The following is a 22,195-nucleotide window of genomic DNA, read 5'->3' as shown; positions in this document are numbered from 1 at the left end:
TGAGGGCTCCTGGCTGGCTCAGTCGGTAAAGCGGGTGACTCTTGGTCTCAGGGTCATGAGTTCTAGCCGCACGTTGGGTGTAGAGATTACTTAAAGATAAAATCTTTAAAAATATATAATGCCTGAAGCTTTCAAATGTAGGAGCAGCAGAAAGACAAACACTGCACGGTGTCACTTATATGTTAAATCCAAAACCAAGGCAAACTCATAAAACAGAGAGTAGAAAAGTGGTTGCTGGGGCTGAGGGGTGGGGGATGTAGGGAGAGGTTGGTGAAAAGGCACAAACTATCAGCTAGAAGATGAAGAAGTTCTGAGGATCTAACGTGTAATACGGTGGCTATAGTGGATTACCCCATGTTGTATAATTGAAGTTAGCTAAGAATGTAGACTTAAATTCCACTCACCAAAAAACTTCTCAATAATAACAACAACAAAAAGATAAATATGGGGGTGATGGATGTGTTATTTTGATGGGAAGAATGCACCATGCATCCATACATCAAATTGTTATGATACACACTTCAGAGATCTTTTTTTTTTTTTAAGATTTTATTTATTTATTCCTGAGAGACACAGAGAGAGGCAAATACACAGGAAGAGGAAGAAGCAGGCTCCATGCAGGGAGCCCGACAAGGGACTCGATCCCAGGTCTCCAGGGTCACGCCCTGGGCTGAAGGCGGCGCTAAACCGCTGAGCCACCCAGGCTGCCCCACACTTCAGATATCTTACATTTTTATTTGTCAATTGAACCTCAACAAAGCTGAAAAAAAAAAAGATGGAGAGACTATTTAGAGTCAGCAAAGTAAACGTCAGAGAAAGGAATAGCTGAGATTTTGGGAAGAGGGTTGGCTGTAGCAAGAGGGTCGGGGTGGACACAGGTGCTTCTTGTTATAAAGTTTCTTTTTCTTTTTTAGAGATTTGATTTATTTATTTGAGAGAGAGATACCGAGAGAGAGCACGAGCAGGGTAGAGGGGTACAGGGAGAGAGAGAAGCAGGCTCCCCGATGAAAAGGGAGCCTGATGCGGGACTCGATCGGGGGACCCTGGGATCATGACCTGAGCGGAAGGCAGACACTAACCGACTGAGCCACCCAGGTGCCCCTCAGTATTAAGTTTCTCTGCAGTATCTCGTTTCTTTATTTCACCCTGTGTTTATTTGGGATTTCTCAATTTTTTTTTTCAGAACGGTCCCTTCATCCTTCAAAGTCCTCTGCAGTGGCTATACCTTCATCTGGGTAACAAGCCCTCAGGTAAGTACCTCTCAGTAGAAGAGGCACTAGTACGCACCTTTGAACAGGTAAGGAAACCGAGGCCCCCGTGGCACAGCGGAGCCTCCAGTCTCCTCACTCCTGGTTCGCGCTCTTTCTCCTACCCTACGGTCGGCCTCCCTCTCTTGCACAACCGGGACATCTGTGCGGGTCTTACGGCTGGTAGGGGACTCTTCCCGGGTGTGGTAGAGAAGGAACTGTCAGCGCCTGGCACAGGTGTGGGGACAAAGGCTCACACGCAGGGACTCCAAGTCCAAGCCCCACTCTTGCCCGCAGTGGTGGGGCCGGTTTGGTGGCGGAGTCAGAGCCTCAGGAGGCTGAGCAGGGTGGCGGCGCTGGGGCAGTGCAGGGGTCGCTGGCCTGCCCCGGAGCGGGTGGTGCGGAGCAGCTTCTCAGCAGAGCCCAGGCCACGTGCCAACTCCCCCTGAGGCATTGTGTGGGCACCGCCTCCTCTCAGACTGCTGCCCTGACATGCCATCCCTTCCTTAAGAGGTTCCATCCTGAGATGAGTCACCCTGACGGTTCAGGGGTAGGCAAGGAGCGGATGAACCCGTCCAGGGGACATCCTGGAGGAGCTGGAGAGGAAGAGGAGGGTGACTTGGTGGCTCCAAGTCGGGCAATCTGGCGACCTCTGGCTCCCCACCCTCTCCAAACCCCAGCACCCACCACACTGCTTTCTTACCTGAGCTGTGACCCCCGGGCATGGGACCAGGCCATTTTCTGAATCTTAGAGCCAAACAAGATAATAGAAGGCTGGGCACGACCTCTGGAAGTATCCGGTTTAAACCCCTCCGTGTAAAGAGGAGGAAAGTGAGGCCCAGAGGGGTGATCCAGGCCTGAAACCCGGGTCCCACGACCCCTGGTTTACCGCTGTCTTCAGGACATGACGGTGCTGGCGCTGAGAGCTGAAGGAGACCCAGAGAGATCACTCCTCCCTCCACCTCGGGGCAAAACTCAGGCTGCGTCCAGCCCACAAAACTCACTCTGTCCTCTGTGTTGAATAGACGGACAAACGGAATTCATGGGTATCTGCCCCACTTCTCTCCTAAAGGAGACCCGCAGTTCTTTCTCCTCCTCAGGTAGTAGGACCCCGTTCCACTGCTTCCGTGTCTCTTACATCTGAAAAAATCCTGAGCTTGGCTGATCTAAATCTCCCACACTGCAATTTAAATGAAGCAAAGGCCAGCTCACCCTCTGCTAACTACCACCCCCCACCCGCCCTTGCTTTTGCTTCCTACTCATCCTGGTGCAGAACCAGCTACATCATTTGTGGGGCCCAGAGCAAAATGAAAAGGCTGGGCCCTTTGTTCAAACATCATTAAGAACTTCAAGACGGCAACAGCAGAGCCGTAAGCCACGCCGGGGGGCCCGTGCGTCTGCAGGGGTCGATACCCATGAAGTCGGCTCTGCTCCGGTGTCAAGAGCGATGCTCGAACCCAATACTCACAGCCGGTTCTGAAAGCTCAAGTTGTCCAGTCTCCTGCCTCCATGCCGGACTCCACGTCACCTGCCTTCCTTCCACAGGTCAGAACGCCCTGGAGGCTCATCCCACGAACCCTTCCTAGGATCTCCAGGCCTCTGCTTCACACACCATAGGGAAATCCTTCTCAGTATCTAAATTCAAATCTTAGCCCTTTCAGCCTGTTTCCTCTTGTTCTGTCCTCACTGAATATGGGGAACAGCTGGTCCTTCTGAGTAATTAATTTTGTGCACTTGGACACAGTTTGTAATTCCTTTTCCCTTTCCTCATTGGGCTGAGTCTCCAGGGCTTTCTCCAACGCCGCATCCCCCCTCCGAAGCCATCCCCAGGTTCTCTGTGTGCTACAGAATGCACGGGGGTCACCAGAAGCCCTAGGGAGCCCCAGCCAGTGTCCAGAGGGCTCAGCGCTCCGGCGACGGGGGGTGTCTCCATCCGACCCTGTCTCCCTGCTCCAAACCCGACCCTGCTTTGATCTGTTTCGTGACTCCTTCCCAGATAAAGTCCCCCGTCCCCACTGACTCTTGCCAGCGACTCAGCGCTGGCCATGTCACTGTTGCAGTTCTCACTGCATGTCTCACACTGAATGTTTCCCTTGGGGAAGCCCCCACTTCCACCCCCCAGGACAGAGATCCAGGGGCTGGGATTGGGAGAAGTTTATCAGAAGCCAGAGCCGGGCGGGGGGGAGAGTGGGTATGAAAGATGGACAGGAGGCCACACTGCGAAGTGGCCGCTATAATCTGAAAGAGCAGATACCGTAATCCCATAGTACTTCCTATTGGCTGCAGGACACAGCTCTGTCCTGACACTGAATTTTGGGTGTGCCTTGGTTCTGGAATTCACAAGGCTCACTAGTTGTGAAGCAGCTGTGGGGTGGGGGCTGGGGAGGGTTTCAGCAGAGGAAGTGAGGTCAGTCAGCAATTGATGGCTGGCGGAACCCTCGGCTGATGTCTCCCCCAGCCTCTGGTCCCAGCACAGGGTGGGGGGCCCCGGCCCATTTTACACCATCTTCATAGAGGAAGACACCTCAGCGGTCCACTTCTGCTTCCAATACCTACTCTTCCCACTTGGCTCTGAGGCGACCACCGCCCCAGCTTTTTCATTTATTAGTGTCCCATGTTCACGGAGGGCCTACCCCGTGGCGGGCACAGCCAGCCGGTGTTTCACTCTGCGCTGAGATAAGCATCCGTGCTTTCGGTCCCACACTGGCCCTATGAGGCTGGCACTGCTGATTGTGCCCATTTAGCAGATGAGAGAGTGAGGCATGGAGAGGGGTCACTTGTCTAAGGTTATGCAACCAGTCTGGAGTCCCAGACTTCGGGGTCTTTGTGCATAACCAGGAGGCCAGAAACGAAATCCTGCCTTCAGGGTGCACACAGTGGTTGGAGCCAAGCAAGACAATGATGTCGGCGTTCGGAGCCTGGCAAGGGAATCAGGAGGAAGAGCCATTGTGCTCCCCTCCCCAAGGCCTTGTCTGCCTTGCCCCGTGGGTGCCCCCACAGAGGTTCCAGTGGGTCTCCATTTGGGGGGGGTAAGGAGCCCGCCTGGAAGGGAGCAGTCCCTGCCTCTCCCTGCATCTGGCCAAGCGTGTGGGGCGAGGCGGCCTTGTCCCTGAGCTGCGGGGCTGGTGGAGAGGCTCTGCTGTTCTCACCACTGACCCGGAGCAGCCCCATCTGGGCCTGTTTACCCAGCGCTGAGCTGAGAGAGGCTGCGGAAGAGAGGAGTGAGCAAGAGGGGGCGAAGGGGCAGGAGGGAGGAGGCTGCAGGATTTGGACCGAGTGGGGCGTCCTCGAGGGCGGGGGTAGGGGCGGAGGGGGCGGGGCTAACACATTTCGACCCCGCCAGCCCCAAACTCTGCCTCGGTGGCTCTGAGCCTTCGAGGTCCAGGACCAGGGGCTGAGGAGGAGGGAGGACAGGTAAGTCACCTCCCCTTCCCCCTCCCCGCGGTCCTTCCCTCGCTGCCCCCCCACTCCAGTCCCAGACTCCAGGTCGCCCCTCCGCGGCTGGGAGCCGGAGGGGGCGCCTCCCTGTCCATCCCCTCCCCGGCCAGTCCTCAGACCGCGCCTCCGCCTCGGCTCCCGGCCCCAGGGCTCCGGGCCTGGCTCCCACGGGACCCCCGCGGCCCGAGTCCAAGGCCCGCCCCCTCGGGGAGGCGGATGTGGGAGGCTCGGGGCGGGGGCGCCGCCGCGATGCGGGGCGGGGGGCAGCCGAGGGTGGCGGTGCCCTGGGGTCCGGGGTCCGGGAGCGGCGCGGGGGAGGCTCGGGGCCCGCGGCCCCAGCGAGGGGCGAGCGGGCGGCCCGTCGGCTAGCTGGGCAATAGGAAACGGTTTATTAGGAGGGAGTGGTGGAGCCGGGCCAGGCAGGAAGACGCTGGAATAAGGAACGTTTTTGCTCCAGCCCCTTTCCCAGTCCCGGGAGGCCGCTGCGCCGTCCGCGCCGAGCGAGCCCCTCCCGGGCCCCAGCGCCGCCCGGGGCCGCCGCGCACCCCCGCGCCCGCCGTCCAGCGCCCGCCGGTGCTGCCGTGGCCGCCGCCGGGGAGGGGAGGCGCCCAGAGGTGAGTGCGGGTCCGCGGGCGGCCTGACCCCCGCCGCAGCCCACGCCCCCCCCCACCCCTCGGGCTGATCCCGGAGAGCCTCTCAGAGGGGTCGCCGTAGGGTCAGTCCCCCCTCCTCGCGTAGCGCGCCTCGGCTCCGGACCCCATCTGAGAGACTGGAGCGGGCTGGGCCGAACCTGGGCTGCGAATCAGAAAACTGGCTCCTGGGGCCGGTCACTTACTTCTCTGTTCTAGCCTCATCTGTAAAATGGGCAGAAGGGAGTCCTGCTCTTCTTCACAGAGAAGGGGTCACGTGTCCCTCCAGGCGGCTGCCCTAACCTGGGAGTGAGTGTCGACTTCCAAACCTGTTGAACCTTCCCTTGAAGCCCACCTTTCTGGGACCAGCCTTTGCAGTTCTCGCTTAAGGAATCTGATGCTGTAATGCCACCCTATAAACCTCACCTCCAACCCTGTATGGTCAGACAATGCCCATGCCGTGGCCGTCCCTGGGGATCCAGGCCAGAGGGTTTCCCAATCTCCCTGCAGGCTGGGCCCTAGAGGTCAGTGCTGTCTAGAGCATCTCCGGGCTGGCCACCCCACCCTCTTTTCTTCTGGAAGGACAGGGGCAAAGTGGACTGACTATAGCACCATCCTCTCTATAGGGGTAGCTTCTGGCTGAGTCAAGATCTACCCTCTCTGATCCCTCATTGCCCCACTTGCATGTCTTCCCATCTCATTGGGAAGTAAAAATAGATTATCACTTATTGAGTACTTACTATGTTTTCTTAGATATAACTTACCTATATTTTTCTTGTGTAATCCCGGCCACAATTTAGCAGGAGAGATATATTACGCCCCTTCTATTGAACGGAAAAGAGTTTTAGACCTGAGTCCCTCGTCCAAAGCCCCATGGGTGGTGTAAATGGTGCTGTTGGTTTTTTGGTAGCACTTGTTAGGTGCTTACTGTGTGCCACTTAGTGTTCTACTAAATACTTTTTCTATATCGTCTCCCTGAAATGAGCACTATTGTTATTCTAATTTTTAAAAAAGATTTTGATTTGTTTATTAATGAGAGACACAGAAAGAGAGGCAAAGCCACAGGCAGAGGGAGAAGCAGGCTCCTGGAAGGGAGCCCGATGTGGGACATGATTCCAGGCCTCGGGGACCATGCCCTGAGCCAAAGGCAGAGGCTCAACCACTGAGCCACCCAGGCGTCCTGTTATTCTCATTTTTTTTTTTTTTTTTTTTTTTTTTTTTTTGGTGGGGAAGCCTAAGCCTCAGAGAGTTTAAGTAACTTGTCCCAAATCTCATAGCTCTAAGTGGCAGAGGCAGGATTTGAACCCAGGTATCCATGATCCTGACCCCTGTGCCATATGGTGCTGCCTGCGCCTTCTGTATGACCCGAAAATCCAGGCTTTATGCTACATCCCACTGCTCTGAAGGCCCAGGGCCGTGATGCCCATGAAAGTGTTACGTGTATGGTAAGGGGCAGCCTGGGTTGAGTAGCTCAGTCTAACCCTCTGCTGTTCAGCTAAGACCTACTGACACGCCAAGCGAGGCTTTTCCAGCCCTGGGACAAGCCTCAGGTGTGCTGTGGAGAAGGGGATTGACTGCCACCTTCCGAGCGCCCCCCTACTCTGGTTCCCCCCTTAGGACTAAGCCTACAGTGAGCAGATGATTTCTGTCTTCACATCCACACAAACCCGCATCGGGCACCCGGTGATGACAGCAGCTGTGTGCAATCTGTTACTGTCCACAAAACCCACTTGCTCTTTTTCCTCCTTTGAGGGACTCACTGAGCACCAAAGAGTTGGAGGAATAAGTATTCAAGTGAGGATTTATTACCAGCAATTTAAGTTGATCGGGACACATGTGGCAATTACAGGCAAGAAAATTAACATCCCGGGCCTCAGTTTCCCCCACTGGATTGTTGGAAGGATTAATGAGATTAACCATCAAGACTGAGTCCTTAGCACATAAGTAGTATTCAGAGAAGGTTAAATTCTTTTTCTTTTTAAATATTTAATTTATTTATTCATAAGAGATACAGAGAGAGAGAGGCAGAGACACAGGTGGGGGAGAAGCAGGCTCCATGCAGGGAGCCCGATGCAGGACTCAATCCCAGGACCCCAGGATCACGACCTGAGCCAAAGGCAGATGCTCAACCACTGAGCCCGCCAGGCGCCCCCAGAGAAGGTTAATTCTTATTATTAAAGATTTCACAGTAGTAAGTTAACATTTGAAATTCCGTTTGGCATTTGTGATTTCTGGCCAAGGACAGTGATGCTTCTTTTTTTTTCAAAGATTTTATTTATTATTTATGCATGATAGACATAGAGAGAGAGAGAGAGAGAGAGGCAGAGACACAGGCAGAGGGAGAAGCAGGCTCCATGCTGGGAGCCCGATGCGGGACTCGATCCCGGGACCCCAGGATCACACTCTGGGCCAAGGGCAGGCACTGAACCACTGAGCCACCCAGGGATCCTGGCAGTGAGGCTTCTGTCAGCAGGAGATCTTTCAGGAAGTTTTGCTTAGAAGTGAAGGGATGCCACCCAGGCCTCTGTGCTGGAGTCGGGTGTCTGGGCGAATCATTCAGGGACGCTCTGAGTTTGGACTAGTCAGGACTCAGCAGCCTCCTGTACTTGACTTTGTGCTGGGCCCGTTTAAAAGCTGGAGAGTCACAATTTTCCTCCCATTTTCCCAAGATTAGACCAGAGTCGGATTCTGCAAATCCTGTCTGGCCCCCCAGCGTGGTGGCCCAGTCTAGGGAAGCTTGAGAGCAAAGCCGTCACACCGGCCCCCCTGCAGGGTCTCCAGGTCCCTGGCTTCCAGGTTTAGCCCGTCTGTCCCTTCTCTGCCCACGGAGGTGGGGTGTTGGGGGGGTGCAGAGGTGCCCAGGTAGGAGGGAGAGTCTCTGCCCTCTGCTCCCCTCACCCAACAGGTCCCTGCACATTTCACTGGACCAGACTTAGCACCGTGTAGGACACATTTCTCAAGCGGTGGGACCCTTGCAAACTGATGAGAATTACCTGGAGAACTTTTTAAAAGGCATGATTCTTGCTGGTCCCAGGTGGACTGAAATGAGAATTTGGAAGGAGGGGTGAGACCAAAGAATGTGCATGTTTAACCAAGTGCTTCAGGGGCTCCTGATGCATTATGAAGTAGGTAAGAGGGTACTCTGGGGTACGGTCGGAGAGGTGGAAGCGTGGGTAGAGGATCCGAAAAGGATGCCCGCTTCCATCCTTACTGTTAGCCACCCTTTCCTTCCTGCCCCGTGCTTTCTCCTGGCTTCCACAGATGGCTTCCCGCCTGCCCCCGGGGGCAAATCCGCCTTGCCTGGGGCTCCTTCCCCAGCCACCCGCCCCCCTGCTAAGTGTCTGCGGAGTACTCACCGCCTGCCTGCCGGGAGGGGCAAGAGGCAGGAGGTCAAGCAGAGGCTGGGGACACAGCTGCAGCAGCCCAGGGCTCCGTTTCCTCCCCCGGCCCTGGGCCTCTGGGGCAGAGGAAGCCCAGGCAGGAAGGCCAGAGCTGCCACCAGCCAGGGAGGCCCGTGAACGCCACCCCCCAACAACCATCCTGCCCTCAGAGCCGCAGCCCCGTGGATCTCCATTTGGTACCATTCTTAGACTGTGGGTCTGCTGCAGCGCCGGGCCGCCAGCCAGCCCTCCTGGGCTCACGGTTAGGCCAGAAGACGCTCCCCCTCCCTCACGAGAGCCGCCCCTGCCTGGGGATCGGGGCCCAGGGACACACCTGCACGCTCCCCACCATTCAGAAAGTCCTTGCTGCAGCATCAGACCTTATCTTCTTGTTTGAAACCTTTGAGAAATGAAGAAGGATGTGGCTTCTGGAGCACTAGCCGGCTTGGGACCTGGGTTGGGGACTATCACAGATCAGAATTACTTCCCTAACACTCTCCGCCAAACTTCTGGAAAAGTTCAACCTTAGCCAGCCATGGAAGGTCAAACAGTGTTTAATTCTCTTTCAGTTCCCCTCCCGCATCCCCGGCCCTCCCCCAGCCCTTCCCAGGTCAGCAAGGAGGGAGAAGGAAGGGGGCCGGGAATGGCTGGCAGGGGGCCTCTTGCACTCTGCTGAGGCCTAGAGGGGTCTCCTCATGCCTGGCACGAGCCAGCGCTGTTCAGGGTTTGTATGGTCGTTACAACCTGAGGGCTCAGACCCAGTGCTCCCGGGATTGGGGGGCAGACTGGAGAAAGCCCTGGCCTGGCAGTCGGGACACCTGGGGCGTACTCCTGGTACTGCCACCGAATCCTGTCTGACCTCAGACGAGTCTCCTGCCCTGTCTAAGCCTTGATCTCCATCTTCTCTAGAATAAGGGGTTGGCCTTTGTGGTTCCCAAGGTGTCCCCCTAGAATTCTCTCATGGGGTGTCGCAGCCCCAGGTGGCTCCCCCAGAGCCTGCAGCGCCCCTGCCTGCCCTGAGAGTACACGCTGAGCTCTCTGCTGTGCGTGACTCCTGCCCGTTCTATCCGGACCCCGATCTAAACAATCTTGATTCCTGTTCCCAGCTTGGCGGGACCCTGAATGGCAGGAAGTGAAGACAGGAGCCTGTTTATGTTTGAGGCAGCCAGTGCTAGGGGTGGGGGCACTGGGGGAGGGGGCGCGGGGAGGGGGGTGGGCAAGAGCCGGAGGACACAGGGTGCGGGGGACTGCTGAAGACAAGTGCCTTCCACCCCGGCCCGTGCCCTCTGTGTCCTCCAGTCTGAACCCAGGAGCAGGGGTAAATAGCTGGGAGTCCCCCAAGCTCTCTGTCACTCAAACATGGCTCCCCCACCCTTTACCCCTTACAGGATGGTTTCCATGGGGAAGTGAACCAGGACTTCCCCTGCAGGCCCCGCCCCAAAGCCAGACACAGGGAGTAGGGAGGAGGCCTCCCTGCCCCCCCCCAAAACTCCCAGTGATTTCCTCTGGGTGGGAGGAACCCACAGTCGGTGGCTAAAAACACCAAGGGGAACACATTTCACGGATCTTACGGTAACCCCCTCTCCTCTCCAGGGACCATGACCTTGGACCTGCCCAGGAGAGGCCTTCTGATGCTACTGATGGCCTGGGGCCTGACCCAGGGTAAGTACTAGGGAAGCAGGTGGGGGACACGGACCTGGATGGAGGAAGGGCTGGCTGGGGTCAGCTCTTGCTGGGGCTGAATTTGAGGAGCTGGGGAGGGGGTGAGTACTCAGGAGCTTGGCTGGAGAGTGGGAGGCAGGCTCAGCTGCCCCAGCCCTCAATGTTCTGATCTGAACCCACAGACTGGTGCCCTACTGGCCTCCAGGGTGGGAACCTGTATCTGGGGGGTGCAGAGAATGGGGATGTTGGCAGGGAGGGCCTAGGAGAGCCCTCAGGGTTGGGGCAGGGGCCAGGGGCCAGGGCCGGGCCTAGAACCAGGAGGGAAGGTCCTCGGATCTGGGAGGGGACGAAGCCTTGTTCTCATCATCGTGTCAGAGGCTAAGGTTCTGGAAGGAAGGATCATCCAAGGCTGGGACTAAAGGCCCACGGCCTCAGGGGTATGTTTGAGAGGTCAGAGGGAAGGGCAATGGATCAGACATCGGTGTTGGGCCCCGCCCAGGAGTTCGGCCCACAGCGCTGAGCTTCCAGTGTGTCTCCCAGGCAACCCGGTGAAGCCCTCTCGGGGCCCGCTGCTGACCTGCACGTGTGAGAGCCCACACTGCAGGGGGCCTACCTGCCAGGGGACCTGGTGCACGGTGGTGCTGGTGCGGGAGGAGGGCCGACACCCCCAGGAGCATCGGGGCTGCGGGAACCTGAACGAGGAGCTGTGCCGGGGGCGCCCCACCGAGTTCGTGAACCACTACTGCTGCTACAGCCCCCTCTGCAACCACAACGTGTCCCTGGTGCTGGAGGGTACGTGCAGGTCCCCGCAGGCCCTCCCCATCTTCTCAGACCCTTCCTCCCTGCCCTGCTTCCACCTTGTGCTCTGGCCTGGATGGGGGGGGGTGCGCGGCAGGACCCTGGGATCTGAGTCAGGGGAGGGATCCGGCCTGGTGGAAGCTGGGCCTCGGTGTCCCCCCTCCACCAGCCACCCAAATTCCTCCGGAGCAGCCGAAAGTAGATGGCCAGCTGCCTCTGATCCTGGGCCCTGTGCTGGCCGTGGTGGCCCTGGTGGCCCTGGGTGCCCTGGGCCTGTGGCATGTCCGGCGGAGGCAGGAGAAGCAGCGGGGCCTACGCAGCGAGCTGGGCGAGTCCAGCCTCATCCTGAAGTCATCGGAGCAGGGGGACAGCATGCTGGGGGTATGGGCCTGGGGGAACCTGGGACATGGGCAGGGGAGGGGCTAGGCAGGAGCCACAGAATCAGAGGGGGTGCCGAGTGACAAGCAGCCAAGAAAGGCACAATCACAAACACTCGGAGATCTGAGTGGGGGCCGGGGGTGGGCGCTGGGCAAGTTTGGAGCAGGGGGACGCAGCAGTGGGGCCCAGCTTTAGGAGGAAGAAACGGGCTGGGCCAGGTGGGGGCCTCTCAGCGGCCTCTCCGGGCCCCCTAGGATCTCCTGGACAGCGACTGTACCACAGGCAGTGGCTCAGGACTCCCCTTCCTGGTGCAGAGGACAGTGGCACGGCAGGTGGCCCTGGTGGAGTGTGTAGGTGAGCAGTGGGGGAGCCCCGGGGGGATGAGACCAGGGCCTCCCATGAGCTCGCGGGAGTGAGCGAGCTCTTGGTCTCGGAGTCCCGGGCAGGCCCGGCCCGAAAGGGAACGCTGCTGGGTAGGCGGTGGCCTGGAGAGGGTCTGGGCTAGATGGTTCTGCAGCGGCTGGGGGTGGCAAGGCAAGTGGGGGCGGGCCTGGAGCGGGTGAAACCTCATCGAGGGTTCTGCAGCTGCGGTCAGGACAGCATCAAGGCGGTGGGGGGCTCCTCTGGGGATGCCCTGCCCAGGGGCTGCGTGTGCCCAGCGTGTGACTCCTCCCACCCTCCCGCCACCGGATCAGGCAAGGGCCGCTATGGCGAGGTGTGGCGCGGCCTGTGGCACGGCGAGAGCGTGGCCGTCAAGATCTTCTCTTCGAGGGACGAACAGTCCTGGTTCCGGGAGACCGAGATCTACAATACGGTGCTGCTTAGACACGACAACATCCTAGGCACGTGGGGAGCGCTCGGGGCTGGGGTCCTCAGGGCTCCCCGGGGCCCCCGGCTCCGGCCTCGACTCCAGCTTCCTCCCTGGCCTAAGCCGGACCAGCGTCCACCGCGGCCCCGGCTTTGCCCTGACCCTCTACCCTCTGTCCCCAGCCCCGACCCTGACCCCCATCGGCCCAGCCTCCCTGGCCCTCGCCCCTCGGCCGAGCCGCCCGACCCTCTGCCCGCAGGCTTCATCGCCTCGGACATGACGTCCCGCAACTCGAGCACGCAGCTGTGGCTCATCACGCACTACCACGAGCACGGCTCGCTCTACGACTTCCTGCAGAGGCAGACGCTGGAGCCCCAGCTGGCCCTGAAGCTGGCTGTGTCCGCCGCCTGCGGCCTGGCCCACCTGCACGTGGAGATCTTCGGCACCCAGGGCAAGCCGGCCATCGCCCACCGGGACCTCAAAAGCCGCAACGTGCTGGTCAAGAGCAACCTGCAGTGCTGCATCGCCGACCTGGGTGAGTGCGGGGTGCGCGGGGCGGCGGCCGGGTGGGCTTTGAGCGCGCCCCTCCTCGCTGGCTTGTGCTGGCTTGTGCCCTCGCCCTCGGCCTCACAGGCTGCCTTGCGGCTCTGCAGGCCCGACTCCTCCGGCCCAGCACCCTGGCTCCGGGAGTTGGGAGCACGGGGCGGGGCGCCGGGAGCCCCGGGTTTCACCCCGGCTTTGCTGGCTGCACTGCGCCCCTCAGCAGGCCTCGGGGGTCCGCCCGGGAAACAGGCATGACAACGCCGGCCTTGCCTACTCCCGTGTCTCTGGGTCCTCGGGCGCTTGGGGGAGCGCTTAGGCGAGCAGAGCGTCGCTGGGACAGGTGTCCTCGGGGGCTGCGGTCCCCCGCCCGCCCCAGGACAGGTGTCCCTCTGCCTGCTGCTCTCTGCCCCACCACCTCTCTCCATCCCCACCTTGCCTCCTGCACCCCAGCCTCCAGGGCCACCCTGTCTGTGGGCTCGGGCGAGCGGCAAGAGTGACAGGCCCGGTGCCCACAGGCCTGGCTGTGATGCACTCCCAGGGTAGCGATTACCTGGACATCGGCAACAACCCGCGAGTGGGCACCAAGCGGTACATGGCCCCCGAGGTGCTGGAAGAGCAGATCCGCACCGACTGCTTCGAGTCCTACAAGTGGACGGACATCTGGGCCTTTGGTCTGGTGCTGTGGGAGATTGCCCGTCGGACCATTGTCAACGGTGAGGGCCTGCCCTGCACGGGGTGGGGAAGGAGGAACGGGGCGGACGTGTGGACAGGCAGACGGGCAGGAGACAGGGGCCTTCCTGCCCCGGCTGGCGCCCGTGGCCTGAGGGCTCAACTGAGTGACCCTTGAGGTGTGACTGAATCCGTGAGCCTGGCTGTGACGGGAGGCTGGCTGTGAAATCTTGGATAAGTAGTAATAACAGAAATATCAGTAGCAACTAAGCTTTCTTGAGCCTAAACGTGTGCCAGACGTCCTGCTGTGTCCGTGTAGTATCTTAGCTCGACATCCCGTGCTGGCAAAGCTGGCATCGGCCTGTGGTCAGGAGCGTGCGGTGGGAATCAGACTGCCTGGATTCCGCTCCCGGTTTTGCCCCCCGACCACAGGCAGGTTACTTAACCTCCCTGTGCCTCAATTTCACTTGAAAATGAGAATGAAGATGGTTCTAGTTGTCGAGATGATCCTCGGGCGGGATCTGGAGCTACTCTGGGGCTCAGTAAATATCAGCGGCAGTTTATCGTAATAATGCGAGACCAGCCCCTTCCCAGGTGAGGGTGCCGAGGTAGAGAATTGCAGCTGGCTCGGGGCAGCACCGGGGTCCGAAACCAGGCGGTGTGACGCGGAGGCCACGGGTTCTTTGCTATAGAAATGCAGGCGCTGGGAGTGTCTGCGCTGCCTGCTTATCGCTGCCTCCTTGGGACTTTGGCTGCCGTTGGAGGGGCCGGGAGCAGGTGGGGGGACCTCAGTCCTGCTGGCCAGTATGGGGACAGCCCTGTGGCCCGTGCCCTCCTGGCCCGGGGTTGGGGGGGTGCGTGTATGGATGACGGGTGGTATTCTGGACCAGGTGGAGAGACTCGTCAGGCTGTGTGGCGGCTGTCCCTGGGGAGGGCTTGCTGGAGGTCCTGACAGGTCGGGAACGACCTCAAGATATGACTGGAGCGCTCTGTTCCTTGGGGACAGGGACATTCTCATTTCCTGAGCATCTGCTGGGAGCCAGCCCCATGCCAGGCCTCATTTACCCTCAGCATCAACAGGTGGAGGCCGGGGGGTCACCAGTCCCTGTGGGAGACTCTCTAGGGGCTCAGATTCCTGGCCCTTCAGATGTGAACTCCCTGTGTAGGGTCTGAAGACTGGGGCTGCGGAAGGGACACCTGGAGGGACCGGTGCGGGCAGGAAGGGAAGGCTGGGCCGGCCAGGGCCGACGGGAAGGCTGACTGCAGGCTCCTGGGGCGGAGGGAAGCTCTGAAAGCCCCACACAGATTCGTGGCGCATTATAAACACTGTAATCTGGTGTCAGCCCCGGCGCTGATTAAAGGCCCATTAGACACGCTCAGGCCTCTGTGCAGCGCTGATTAGGGCCGGAGCGGCACAGGGGCCGGCCTGGAAGCCCGCCACGGGGAGAACAGCTGGCGGAGGCTCGACTGAGGTTGCGGCTGCGGGGCCACGGCCCCCAGCCTCAGGCCGGGAGCAGGGGGTGCCCGGGGCACCTTCTCTGGGCCTGGCCTCTCCTGCCTGAGCTGTGGGCGGCTCCCCAGGCAGCATTTCGAGAAGGCTCCGCTAAGGGATGGCGAGGGGACGCAGCGAGGCCTGTGCCATCTCTGGGATGGGGTGGCTGTTACGTGGACCTGGGTAAAAGTCCCTTTCTCCTCGCGCCACCTCGTCCCCCCAGAGCAGGCCAGCTCCCCTCCCTTCGGCACTGCTCCCAGGTCAAGAATGTGCAGACCATCTGGGCTTAAATCTTAGCTCAGTCACGCGCTACCTGTGTGCTTTTAGACGAGTTTCCTCACCCCTCTGGCCTTAGTTGCATTGTCCATAGAGTGGAGCTGGTAGTGCGACTTACGGGGTTGCTGTGAGGATTTAATGCAGTGCGGCCGGGACAGTGCCTGGCACAGCGTACGTGCCCAGTCCATGTTTTTATCGGGCATCTGTGATAGTTGGGGCCTGGGAGCGGTGCCCAGGCCCGGGGTGGGAGGCAGCGTGGAGAGACCGGAACAGGGTCCGGCTGAGGAATCGACGAGAGGAGTTCAGGCCTTGACTCTGCCCTTCCTGGCTGTGTAACCTTGGGCTCCACTTCCTCGAGCATCAGTTTCTTCATCTGTAAAATAGAGGTTACGGTAATACCCGTGGGGTTGTCGCAAAGACGAACGAGATAAAGCATGAAAGTGTTCATAGCACAATGCCTGGCACCTGGTGAGCGCAAAATCAACAGCCGTAATCCTTATTCTTTGAAAATATATTGATGATGTTATCGTGGCCCGTGTCTTACACGGGTAAGACAACTGGTTTTCTGCACCCTGGGGCAGAAGGTGGGGCAAGGCTCTCCTCGGGATGGAATGGGGTCTTCTTGGGGTGCCGAGTGACTGTCCGTCCCCCCGCCATCCTCAGGCATCGTGGAGGACTACAGGCCACCCTTCTATGACGTGGTGCCCAATGATCCCAGCTTCGAGGACATGAAGAAGGTGGTGTGTGTTGATCAGCAGACTCCCACCATCCCCAACCGGCTGGCCGCAGACCCGGTGAGGCCTCCACGGGGGCGGGGGCGTGGGGGCCTGGGGATGCCATGGGGTAGGGGCTCACAGCTGGGAGTTCTGGCCCCGGGAACACGTACCTGAGGTCTCTGCTTCACCTGCATGGATTCCGGAGGAGAGATGCCAGGGTACCTCCCTGGGTCCTCCCTCCCACATCCCTGGCCTGCAGAACCCCGAGATTTGGGTTACTCGGAGATATTTCAGAACCTTCTATCTCGCGGTGAAAAGTCAGCCTCTCTGCCGCATTTCTTGCTCTGAACTTGTTGCTGTTTTCGTTATTTTCTCAAAACGCTCCACATGCATATAAGACACATACACACGTGGACGTGGACGCATAAAGGCGGGCACCTGCCTCTGCACGAACACGTCCTCACACAGGCATGCGCATCCATGCCAGACTCTCGGCCCTCTGAAGACGAAGAACGTGTCTCCCTTGCCACCTTATATCCCTGTTATCTGTCCCCGGGCTGGCACACAAATGAGTGCTCAACCAGTGTTTCCGGAAGGAAGGAAAGTACATGTATGTACGTACATGTGCATAGACACACGCGTGTTTCTGTACAACATGCTTATCCATAAACAGCCCCATATATGCGCTGCTAGGCACACACACGTACACTCAGGCCAGCTTGAGTTTTGGGATGGAGGAGAGGCTGGCTCACTCTGGGGCCACTGAGCTTCCTGGGATGGCTTCGTCCTGGACACTCCTCCAGGGGGCCCAGGCGGGGCTGGAGGAGGCGCTGGGAGAGTCCGTGCCCTCCACGCCGGGGCCGAGAGCAGAGGGGAGCCCCCGGGCTTGCACATCTCCCAATCCTCGGATCTTGGGGGAGGTGGGTGGGGTGGGTGTAAGGTGTTCCACAGACACTCCTCACCAAAGGGGGCCTGGGTGCGCCCGAAGAGCTGAGTTCCAGCTCTCCTCCTGCCCTGCCTGCTGCCTTCCCCCGTCCCCACTGCCTTCATCTTCCATCTTTGGGTCTCTCCTCTCATCCTTGCCTCCATTCCCCCCCTCACCTCGCAGGCTTTCCTCTTCCCATCCTCAACACTCCCATCTCCCTCTTCCCGCCCTTTCTGTCCTGCTTATGTCTCTCTGTCCCGGGGCACCCTCCGTGTCACCGCCTGCTCAGCTTCCCTGACCCGCGTCTCCGCTTCCTCTCCTCTGCAGGTCCTCTCCGGCCTGGCTCAGATGATGCGGGAGTGCTGGTACCCCAACCCCTCCGCCCGCCTCACTGCGCTGCGGATCAAGAAGACACTACAGAAACTGAGCAACGGTCTCGAGAAGTCCAAAGTGATTCACTAGCCCCAGGCCTGAAGCCGGACTCCCCTCTGCCTGCAGAGCGCGCGTGGGGTGGGCGGCAGACATGGCCTATCTGGGTAGAGGTAGTGTGAGTATGTGTGCTGGGGAGGAGGGTGCCCCTCTTTGGGCGGCCCTGCCTGCCCCGCCGGCTCATCCAGCCAAAAATACAGCTGGGCTGAAACCCGATCCCCCGCCGTCTGGCCGGCTCAAAGCAGCAGGCTCCCTGACGCCTGGCTCCCTCCCCACCCTCATGCCCTGGGCGCAGCCCCTACCACCCCCAGGACAGGATGCAAAGAGGCCCCGGAGCCAGGGTAGCCGGGCCAGGGAATCCCAGTCCTGGGCCCAGAGCCCAGGCCTGCACTTTACCCCCTGCCCTCGGTCAACCTCACGGCCCCACCGGAGCTGCGAGGGTGACATAGGGCCCTGTCTAGCCTTTGGTGGACAGCCTGCCTCTGGCATAAGCCCTACACCCAGGGCCCATCATTTTCTCTCTGTGGGTTTGTATCTCAGCTCCATGAGGCCTACGGCCTCTGTCTTCTGGGTGAGCTGAGTGCCAGCTGCCTGGGAGAGCTGGGGCCTGATCCTGGGCCCCTTCCCCACCCCTGTGCTAGCTCACTTATTACAGCATTAAGCCCAAGGAGTCCTGCTGCAGGTGTGGCAGGGTCAGAGGGCAGTGGGGCAGGTAGTAGGTCAGATGGAGGAGGCCCAGGACTTTCAGAACCAGAGAGACGTTGAAGCCGAGCAGACCTGGGGAATGGCTCCGCTGGGAGTCAGGAGACCCAGGTCCTGGTCCTGGGCAATTGCCCTAGGTGACGAGAAAGAGGCCTTCACTCTGGAGGACCTTTGTTTCCTCATCTACATATTGAGATACAGTCCTGATGCCCTTTGAGGTTTTTTTCAGCTCTAATTGTCTTTGAAATTTCAGCCCATGTCAGAGATCCGTTCATCTGGCCCTTGGGCTCCTTTTGCCCCAGCCCCTGGCAATTTGCCCCAAGGTGAGGATTTGAAAGTACCTTTATCTGAGGCCAGGAGTGCCTGAAAGGCCTCATAGACAGATTCTACAAGCTCTAGTTCCTGCCTTAGTTCAAACCAGCAGCCATCCTTGGATTCAGACAGCCATGGGCCTTTTGGCAGGCCAACCAGCCACTCACCCCACTCCGTGGCTTAGCGTTCTCCATCCAGGACTGAGTAGGGCTAAGGGCCTCCCTTCCCACAGGGCCTCCAAGGCTCAGAAGAAATTTGGCTCCAGCCAGCAAGCCTCCAGCGCCCAGGTTCCTGCTCTCCACTGGCCCCTGGCCCAGGCCCACAGCCTTGGCCAGGCCCCAGACAGTGTGTGTCTAGGAAGAACCTGGTGGCGGTGAAGAAACACACGGGAAGTTCAGCATTTGGCAATGTCAAGGGTGTATGTCCATGCAATGAAGACGTTACCCCAAACCCCGGGCGGGTGGATGGACTGGAGGTCGGTGGATCGGAGGTCGAGCCTGAGGGTTGGGGGACAGGGAGGGGGGAAGGGGGGGCTCAGGCCAGGGACACGCGCAGTCAGTCCCAAGCTCTGGAAGACCTGGCATGTCAGCCCTTGGGGCAGGGTTGGAGAAGAACCCTCAGTTCTCCCCTGGAGGTGACAAACACAGCCTCCTCCCCTCCTGCGTAAATGACCCAGCACAGCCTCCCCAGGCGGCTTGCTTGCCCCGCTTCCGCCCTGGGGGCACTTTCCCAGGCCTATCTCCCCTGGTTGTGCAAGGCGCCCAGGAGAACCAGGAAGTGAAACTGGGTGAAAACAAAAAAGTGAGAGGGGCCTGCTGGGTCCTCAGATGAGCTGGGGGGGGGCGGGGGCGCTTTCACATCCTCCCGACACTGGAACCCACCCAGCCCAGGAGCCAGAAACCCCCTCTCCCACCTCCACCCGCCCCCCACCCTCGTGCCAGATTTTCTCTGGCAAAGCTCTCCTGGGAGGACTCCACAGCCAGAATCCGAAGGCCTGGAGGCTGGAAAACCCCCGAGGGGGAGAAGGTCTGAGGTCAGGGGCCGCAGCGCTGGGTGAGCCTGGCTGGTGGCTCTGGTGGCTCTAGTGGCTCGGGAGGGGAGGAAGCCCCGGGAGCTCCTGTGTGGGCGCAGGCAGGTGTGCCCGGGCCCAAATGCAGCCTCTTACCTGGAGGTACTGGCCGTGGGCGCGCTTAGCTCGTGCTTAGCACCTAGTAGGTCCTCAATAAAGCACGGTTGCATCCCGAGCTCCTGCCGAGTCTTGTCGGGCGGGCGCCTCTGCAGCGGCTCCGGGCAGGGGAACGCGGAGCGGGGCCGGCCTCGGGCCTCCCTCCCGGGCCGGTCACGTTGGCGCAGCCCCGACCCCGGGTCGCGCAGGCCGCGGTCGGTCCGGGCGGGAGCAGCCTGGGGGCAGCGCCCTCTGCTGGCTGCCGGCGGCCCCGCGCCCGCCCCGCCCGCCCCGCCCCTGCGCGGGGACCCGCGGGCCTTCCCGGGCCGGAGCATCCGCGGCGGCGGCGCGCGCTGCGCCCCGGCCTGGCCTCGGTTGGCAGGAACTGTCCCCGGAGAGGGAGAGCCGCACCGAGCGAGGAGCTTTCGGCGGCTTTGCACGGAGGCCGCGTGGACCCGGCAGCCTCAAGTCTCTGCTCTCGGTTCCCTCCCCCAGGGGGGCCCCCACCCTGCCTGGAGTCAGCGCTCACCCCCCTAGAATGGGAAGGAGCGCGCAGGCCTCGGGGTCACATCTTGGCATCCTGGGCTTACAAGGATGACCCCCCCACCTGTCCCCCCTCACCTGTCCCACCCCACCTGTCCCACCCCCACCTGTCCCACCCCCATCCCAGCACTGCTCCTGCCCCTGGGGGCAAGGAAGAGCCTGGGGGAGAAAGGTACTGAAAGAGGGGACTCATCCATCCGACTTCCCAGCCTAGAAAAATCTGCGTCTTTGTATTAGAGGCCCTCCTAGGGAACCGCAGAAGGGGTACCCTAATTCTTCCTACCACCGAAGGCCCACCCTGCTCCCCGCAGACCCCCAGGCGGCCTCATGCCTGGAGCCTGCTAAGGCCTCCCGGTGCCTGTGTCCATGGACCGCACCGACCCCCCCTCCCAAACTCCTACACCCCTGCCCCAACCAGGGGGTGACCTTCTTCCCAGAGGACCTCGTAGACCAGCTTTGGGGAAATGAGAGCGTTCCTGGCATCCTACAAAGGCAGCCTTTCCCCTCCCTGTGTGCTTGCAGACCCAGTCCGCACATTCCCGCCCTGATGTCCTCTCTGTGCTTGGGCATGGCCCAGGGTCAGAGAAAGGAGAATTGGCCCATTGCCCTCCAGGGTTAGAAGAGTCCTTGGGAGATCACCGTGTCCTAGCCGCGGTCCCCCACGTGGGGCCTAGAGAACCCGTCTGCCTGTGGAGGAAGAAAACCCACTGACTGCTTTGCAGGTTTTGCCCTACTTTCCTGGGGGACCCCAGACTCCTAATTCCCTTACCTGTACAAAGAGAGAGAGGATCATCTGTGTAATAAGAAACCTCCCTATATAAACAATAGTGAAAGGGAATAGAAGGGAAGGGAGAAGAAATGGGTAGGAAATATCAGAAAGGGAGACAGAACATAAAGACTCCTGACTCTGGGAAACGAACTAGGGGTGGTGGAAGGGGAGGAGGGTGGGGGATGGGGGTGACTGGGTGACGGGCACTGAGGGGGGCACTTGACAGGATGAGCACTGGGTGTTATTCTGTATGTTGGCAAATTGAACACCAATAAAAAATAAATTTATTATTAAAATAATAAAAAAAAGAAAGAAACCTCCCTAAGGGATGACAAATGTCTGTAACATGCCCACGTGAGGGCGGGGGCAGGTGAAGGTGGTCTAGAGCGTGAGCGTCCAAGCTGAGGACCACCCCTTCCCCTGCCCAGGCCTCAAGGTAGTCAGGCCCTCAAGGTCAGTTCCCTTCCTCCGTCCGGGTCATCAGTCTCCCTCTGTCCCACCCCACATCAGCCTTCAAGGAGGGGGCTTTGCTTCCCCCGAGTCCTCCCTTGCGTCAAGACTAACGGACCAAGGCACACAGTCCCCCTGTGTCAAAGGCCCAGCCCTGGGGGTAGAGCGGAGGGGTGCACGTCCTGGGTCCGGTCTCCCAGGGCGGCGACTGATGCTATCTGCGCCGGCGTCACTCTAGGTGGGCGACTCTTGGAAGGAGCTGCTTCCACCAGGGCCACATTCAGTTTGCTAGAAATAGAGACAGAGGGCTTCTTGACTTTGCATATAATTTGCATAATGTCATAGACACACAGTCTATTTTCGGGCAGATTCCAGGTTAAAGTGTTATCACTGCTGCCCTGCGGGGTGTCACGTCTGGATGAGTCTCTTCTCTGTTCTTTCTCACCCACCCACTCTTACTGACCTAGATCCCAACTGCAGGAGCAAGTGATGAGGTGAGGGGGAAGCGTGGGGTTGTCCAGGGAGACACGAGGACAGGGCAAGAGGCGCACTGGAATTTCCTTTATCCTGGCCACCGCCGAAAGCAGAGCGTGGCGGCCGGAGAGCAGCTCGTAGGCGGAGGGCAGAGGAACGGGGAGCGAGGTAGCCCGTGCTCGGTTCTACGTAAACCTTCCTGCCTCCTAACCAGGAGGACAGCCAGTTCTCATACTCTGGATTCAGGCTTCTGGCAGTTTGAAGAAAGACGTCTAGATAAACCTGTTCCTCTGAGCCACCCATAGAGGCTGGCTTGGCCCAGATATCCCTCTTGGGCGTTTATTTTCAGCACTAAGATGTGATCTTCGCCTCCTGTGAAATCTGACCCTC

At 59.6% G+C, this 22,195-nt stretch overlaps 1 protein-coding gene and 2 long non-coding RNA genes across 9 annotated transcripts; 1 reads left to right on the top strand and 2 right to left on the bottom strand.

The window, feature by feature from the left end:
- Nucleotides 1-530: 530 nt before the first annotated feature.
- On the bottom strand, nucleotides 531-2,930 carry LOC140617062 (uncharacterized). The gene is made up of 5 exons (XR_012017321.1): nucleotides 2,716-2,930; nucleotides 2,252-2,387; nucleotides 1,951-2,173; nucleotides 1,288-1,843; nucleotides 531-760 (listed from the first exon to the last, which is right to left on the bottom strand). It is a non-coding gene; the product is annotated as an uncharacterized lncRNA (long non-coding RNA).
- A 1,713-nt stretch (nucleotides 2,931-4,643) lies between these two features.
- ACVRL1 (activin A receptor like type 1) lies at nucleotides 4,644-19,648 on the top strand. Of its 3 annotated transcripts, none has more exons than XM_072797852.1 (10): nucleotides 4,644-4,661; nucleotides 10,288-10,356; nucleotides 10,897-11,148; nucleotides 11,324-11,535; nucleotides 11,787-11,886; nucleotides 12,228-12,374; nucleotides 12,600-12,875; nucleotides 13,399-13,596; nucleotides 15,984-16,114; nucleotides 17,289-19,648. In XM_072797852.1, the coding sequence occupies exons 2-10, from the start codon at nucleotides 10,293-10,295 to the stop codon at nucleotides 17,421-17,423; spliced, it is 1,515 nt and encodes a 504-aa protein (XP_072653953.1). In that variant the 5' UTR covers nucleotides 4,644-4,661; nucleotides 10,288-10,292; the 3' UTR covers nucleotides 17,424-19,648. The 3 variants fall into 3 exon arrangements, with proteins under 3 accessions (XP_072653953.1, XP_072653952.1, XP_072653951.1); XM_072797851.1 differs by lacking the exon at nucleotides 4,644-4,661 and adding an exon at nucleotides 4,964-5,299; XM_072797850.1 differs by lacking the exon at nucleotides 4,644-4,661 and adding an exon at nucleotides 8,243-8,443.
- Nucleotides 6,513-19,802, bottom strand: LOC140617061 (uncharacterized). Of its 5 annotated transcripts, none has more exons than XR_012017320.1 (6): nucleotides 19,570-19,802; nucleotides 18,572-18,768; nucleotides 15,439-15,693; nucleotides 9,029-13,609; nucleotides 8,308-8,353; nucleotides 6,513-7,948 (listed from the first exon to the last, which is right to left on the bottom strand). It is a non-coding gene; the product is annotated as an uncharacterized lncRNA (long non-coding RNA). The 5 variants fall into 5 exon arrangements; XR_012017319.1 differs by having other exon boundaries at nucleotides 6,513-7,857; XR_012017318.1 differs by having other exon boundaries at nucleotides 8,308-13,609.
- Nucleotides 19,803-22,195: the final 2,393 nt, after the last annotated feature.

This window comes from Canis lupus, chromosome 25, assembly GCF_048164855.1.
Source record: "Canis lupus baileyi chromosome 25, mCanLup2.hap1, whole genome shotgun sequence".
Lineage (NCBI taxonomy): Eukaryota > Metazoa > Chordata > Mammalia > Carnivora > Canidae > Canis > Canis lupus.
Note: the sequence above shows the minus strand (reverse complement) of the source record. Positions and strands in the feature narration are given on the sequence as shown.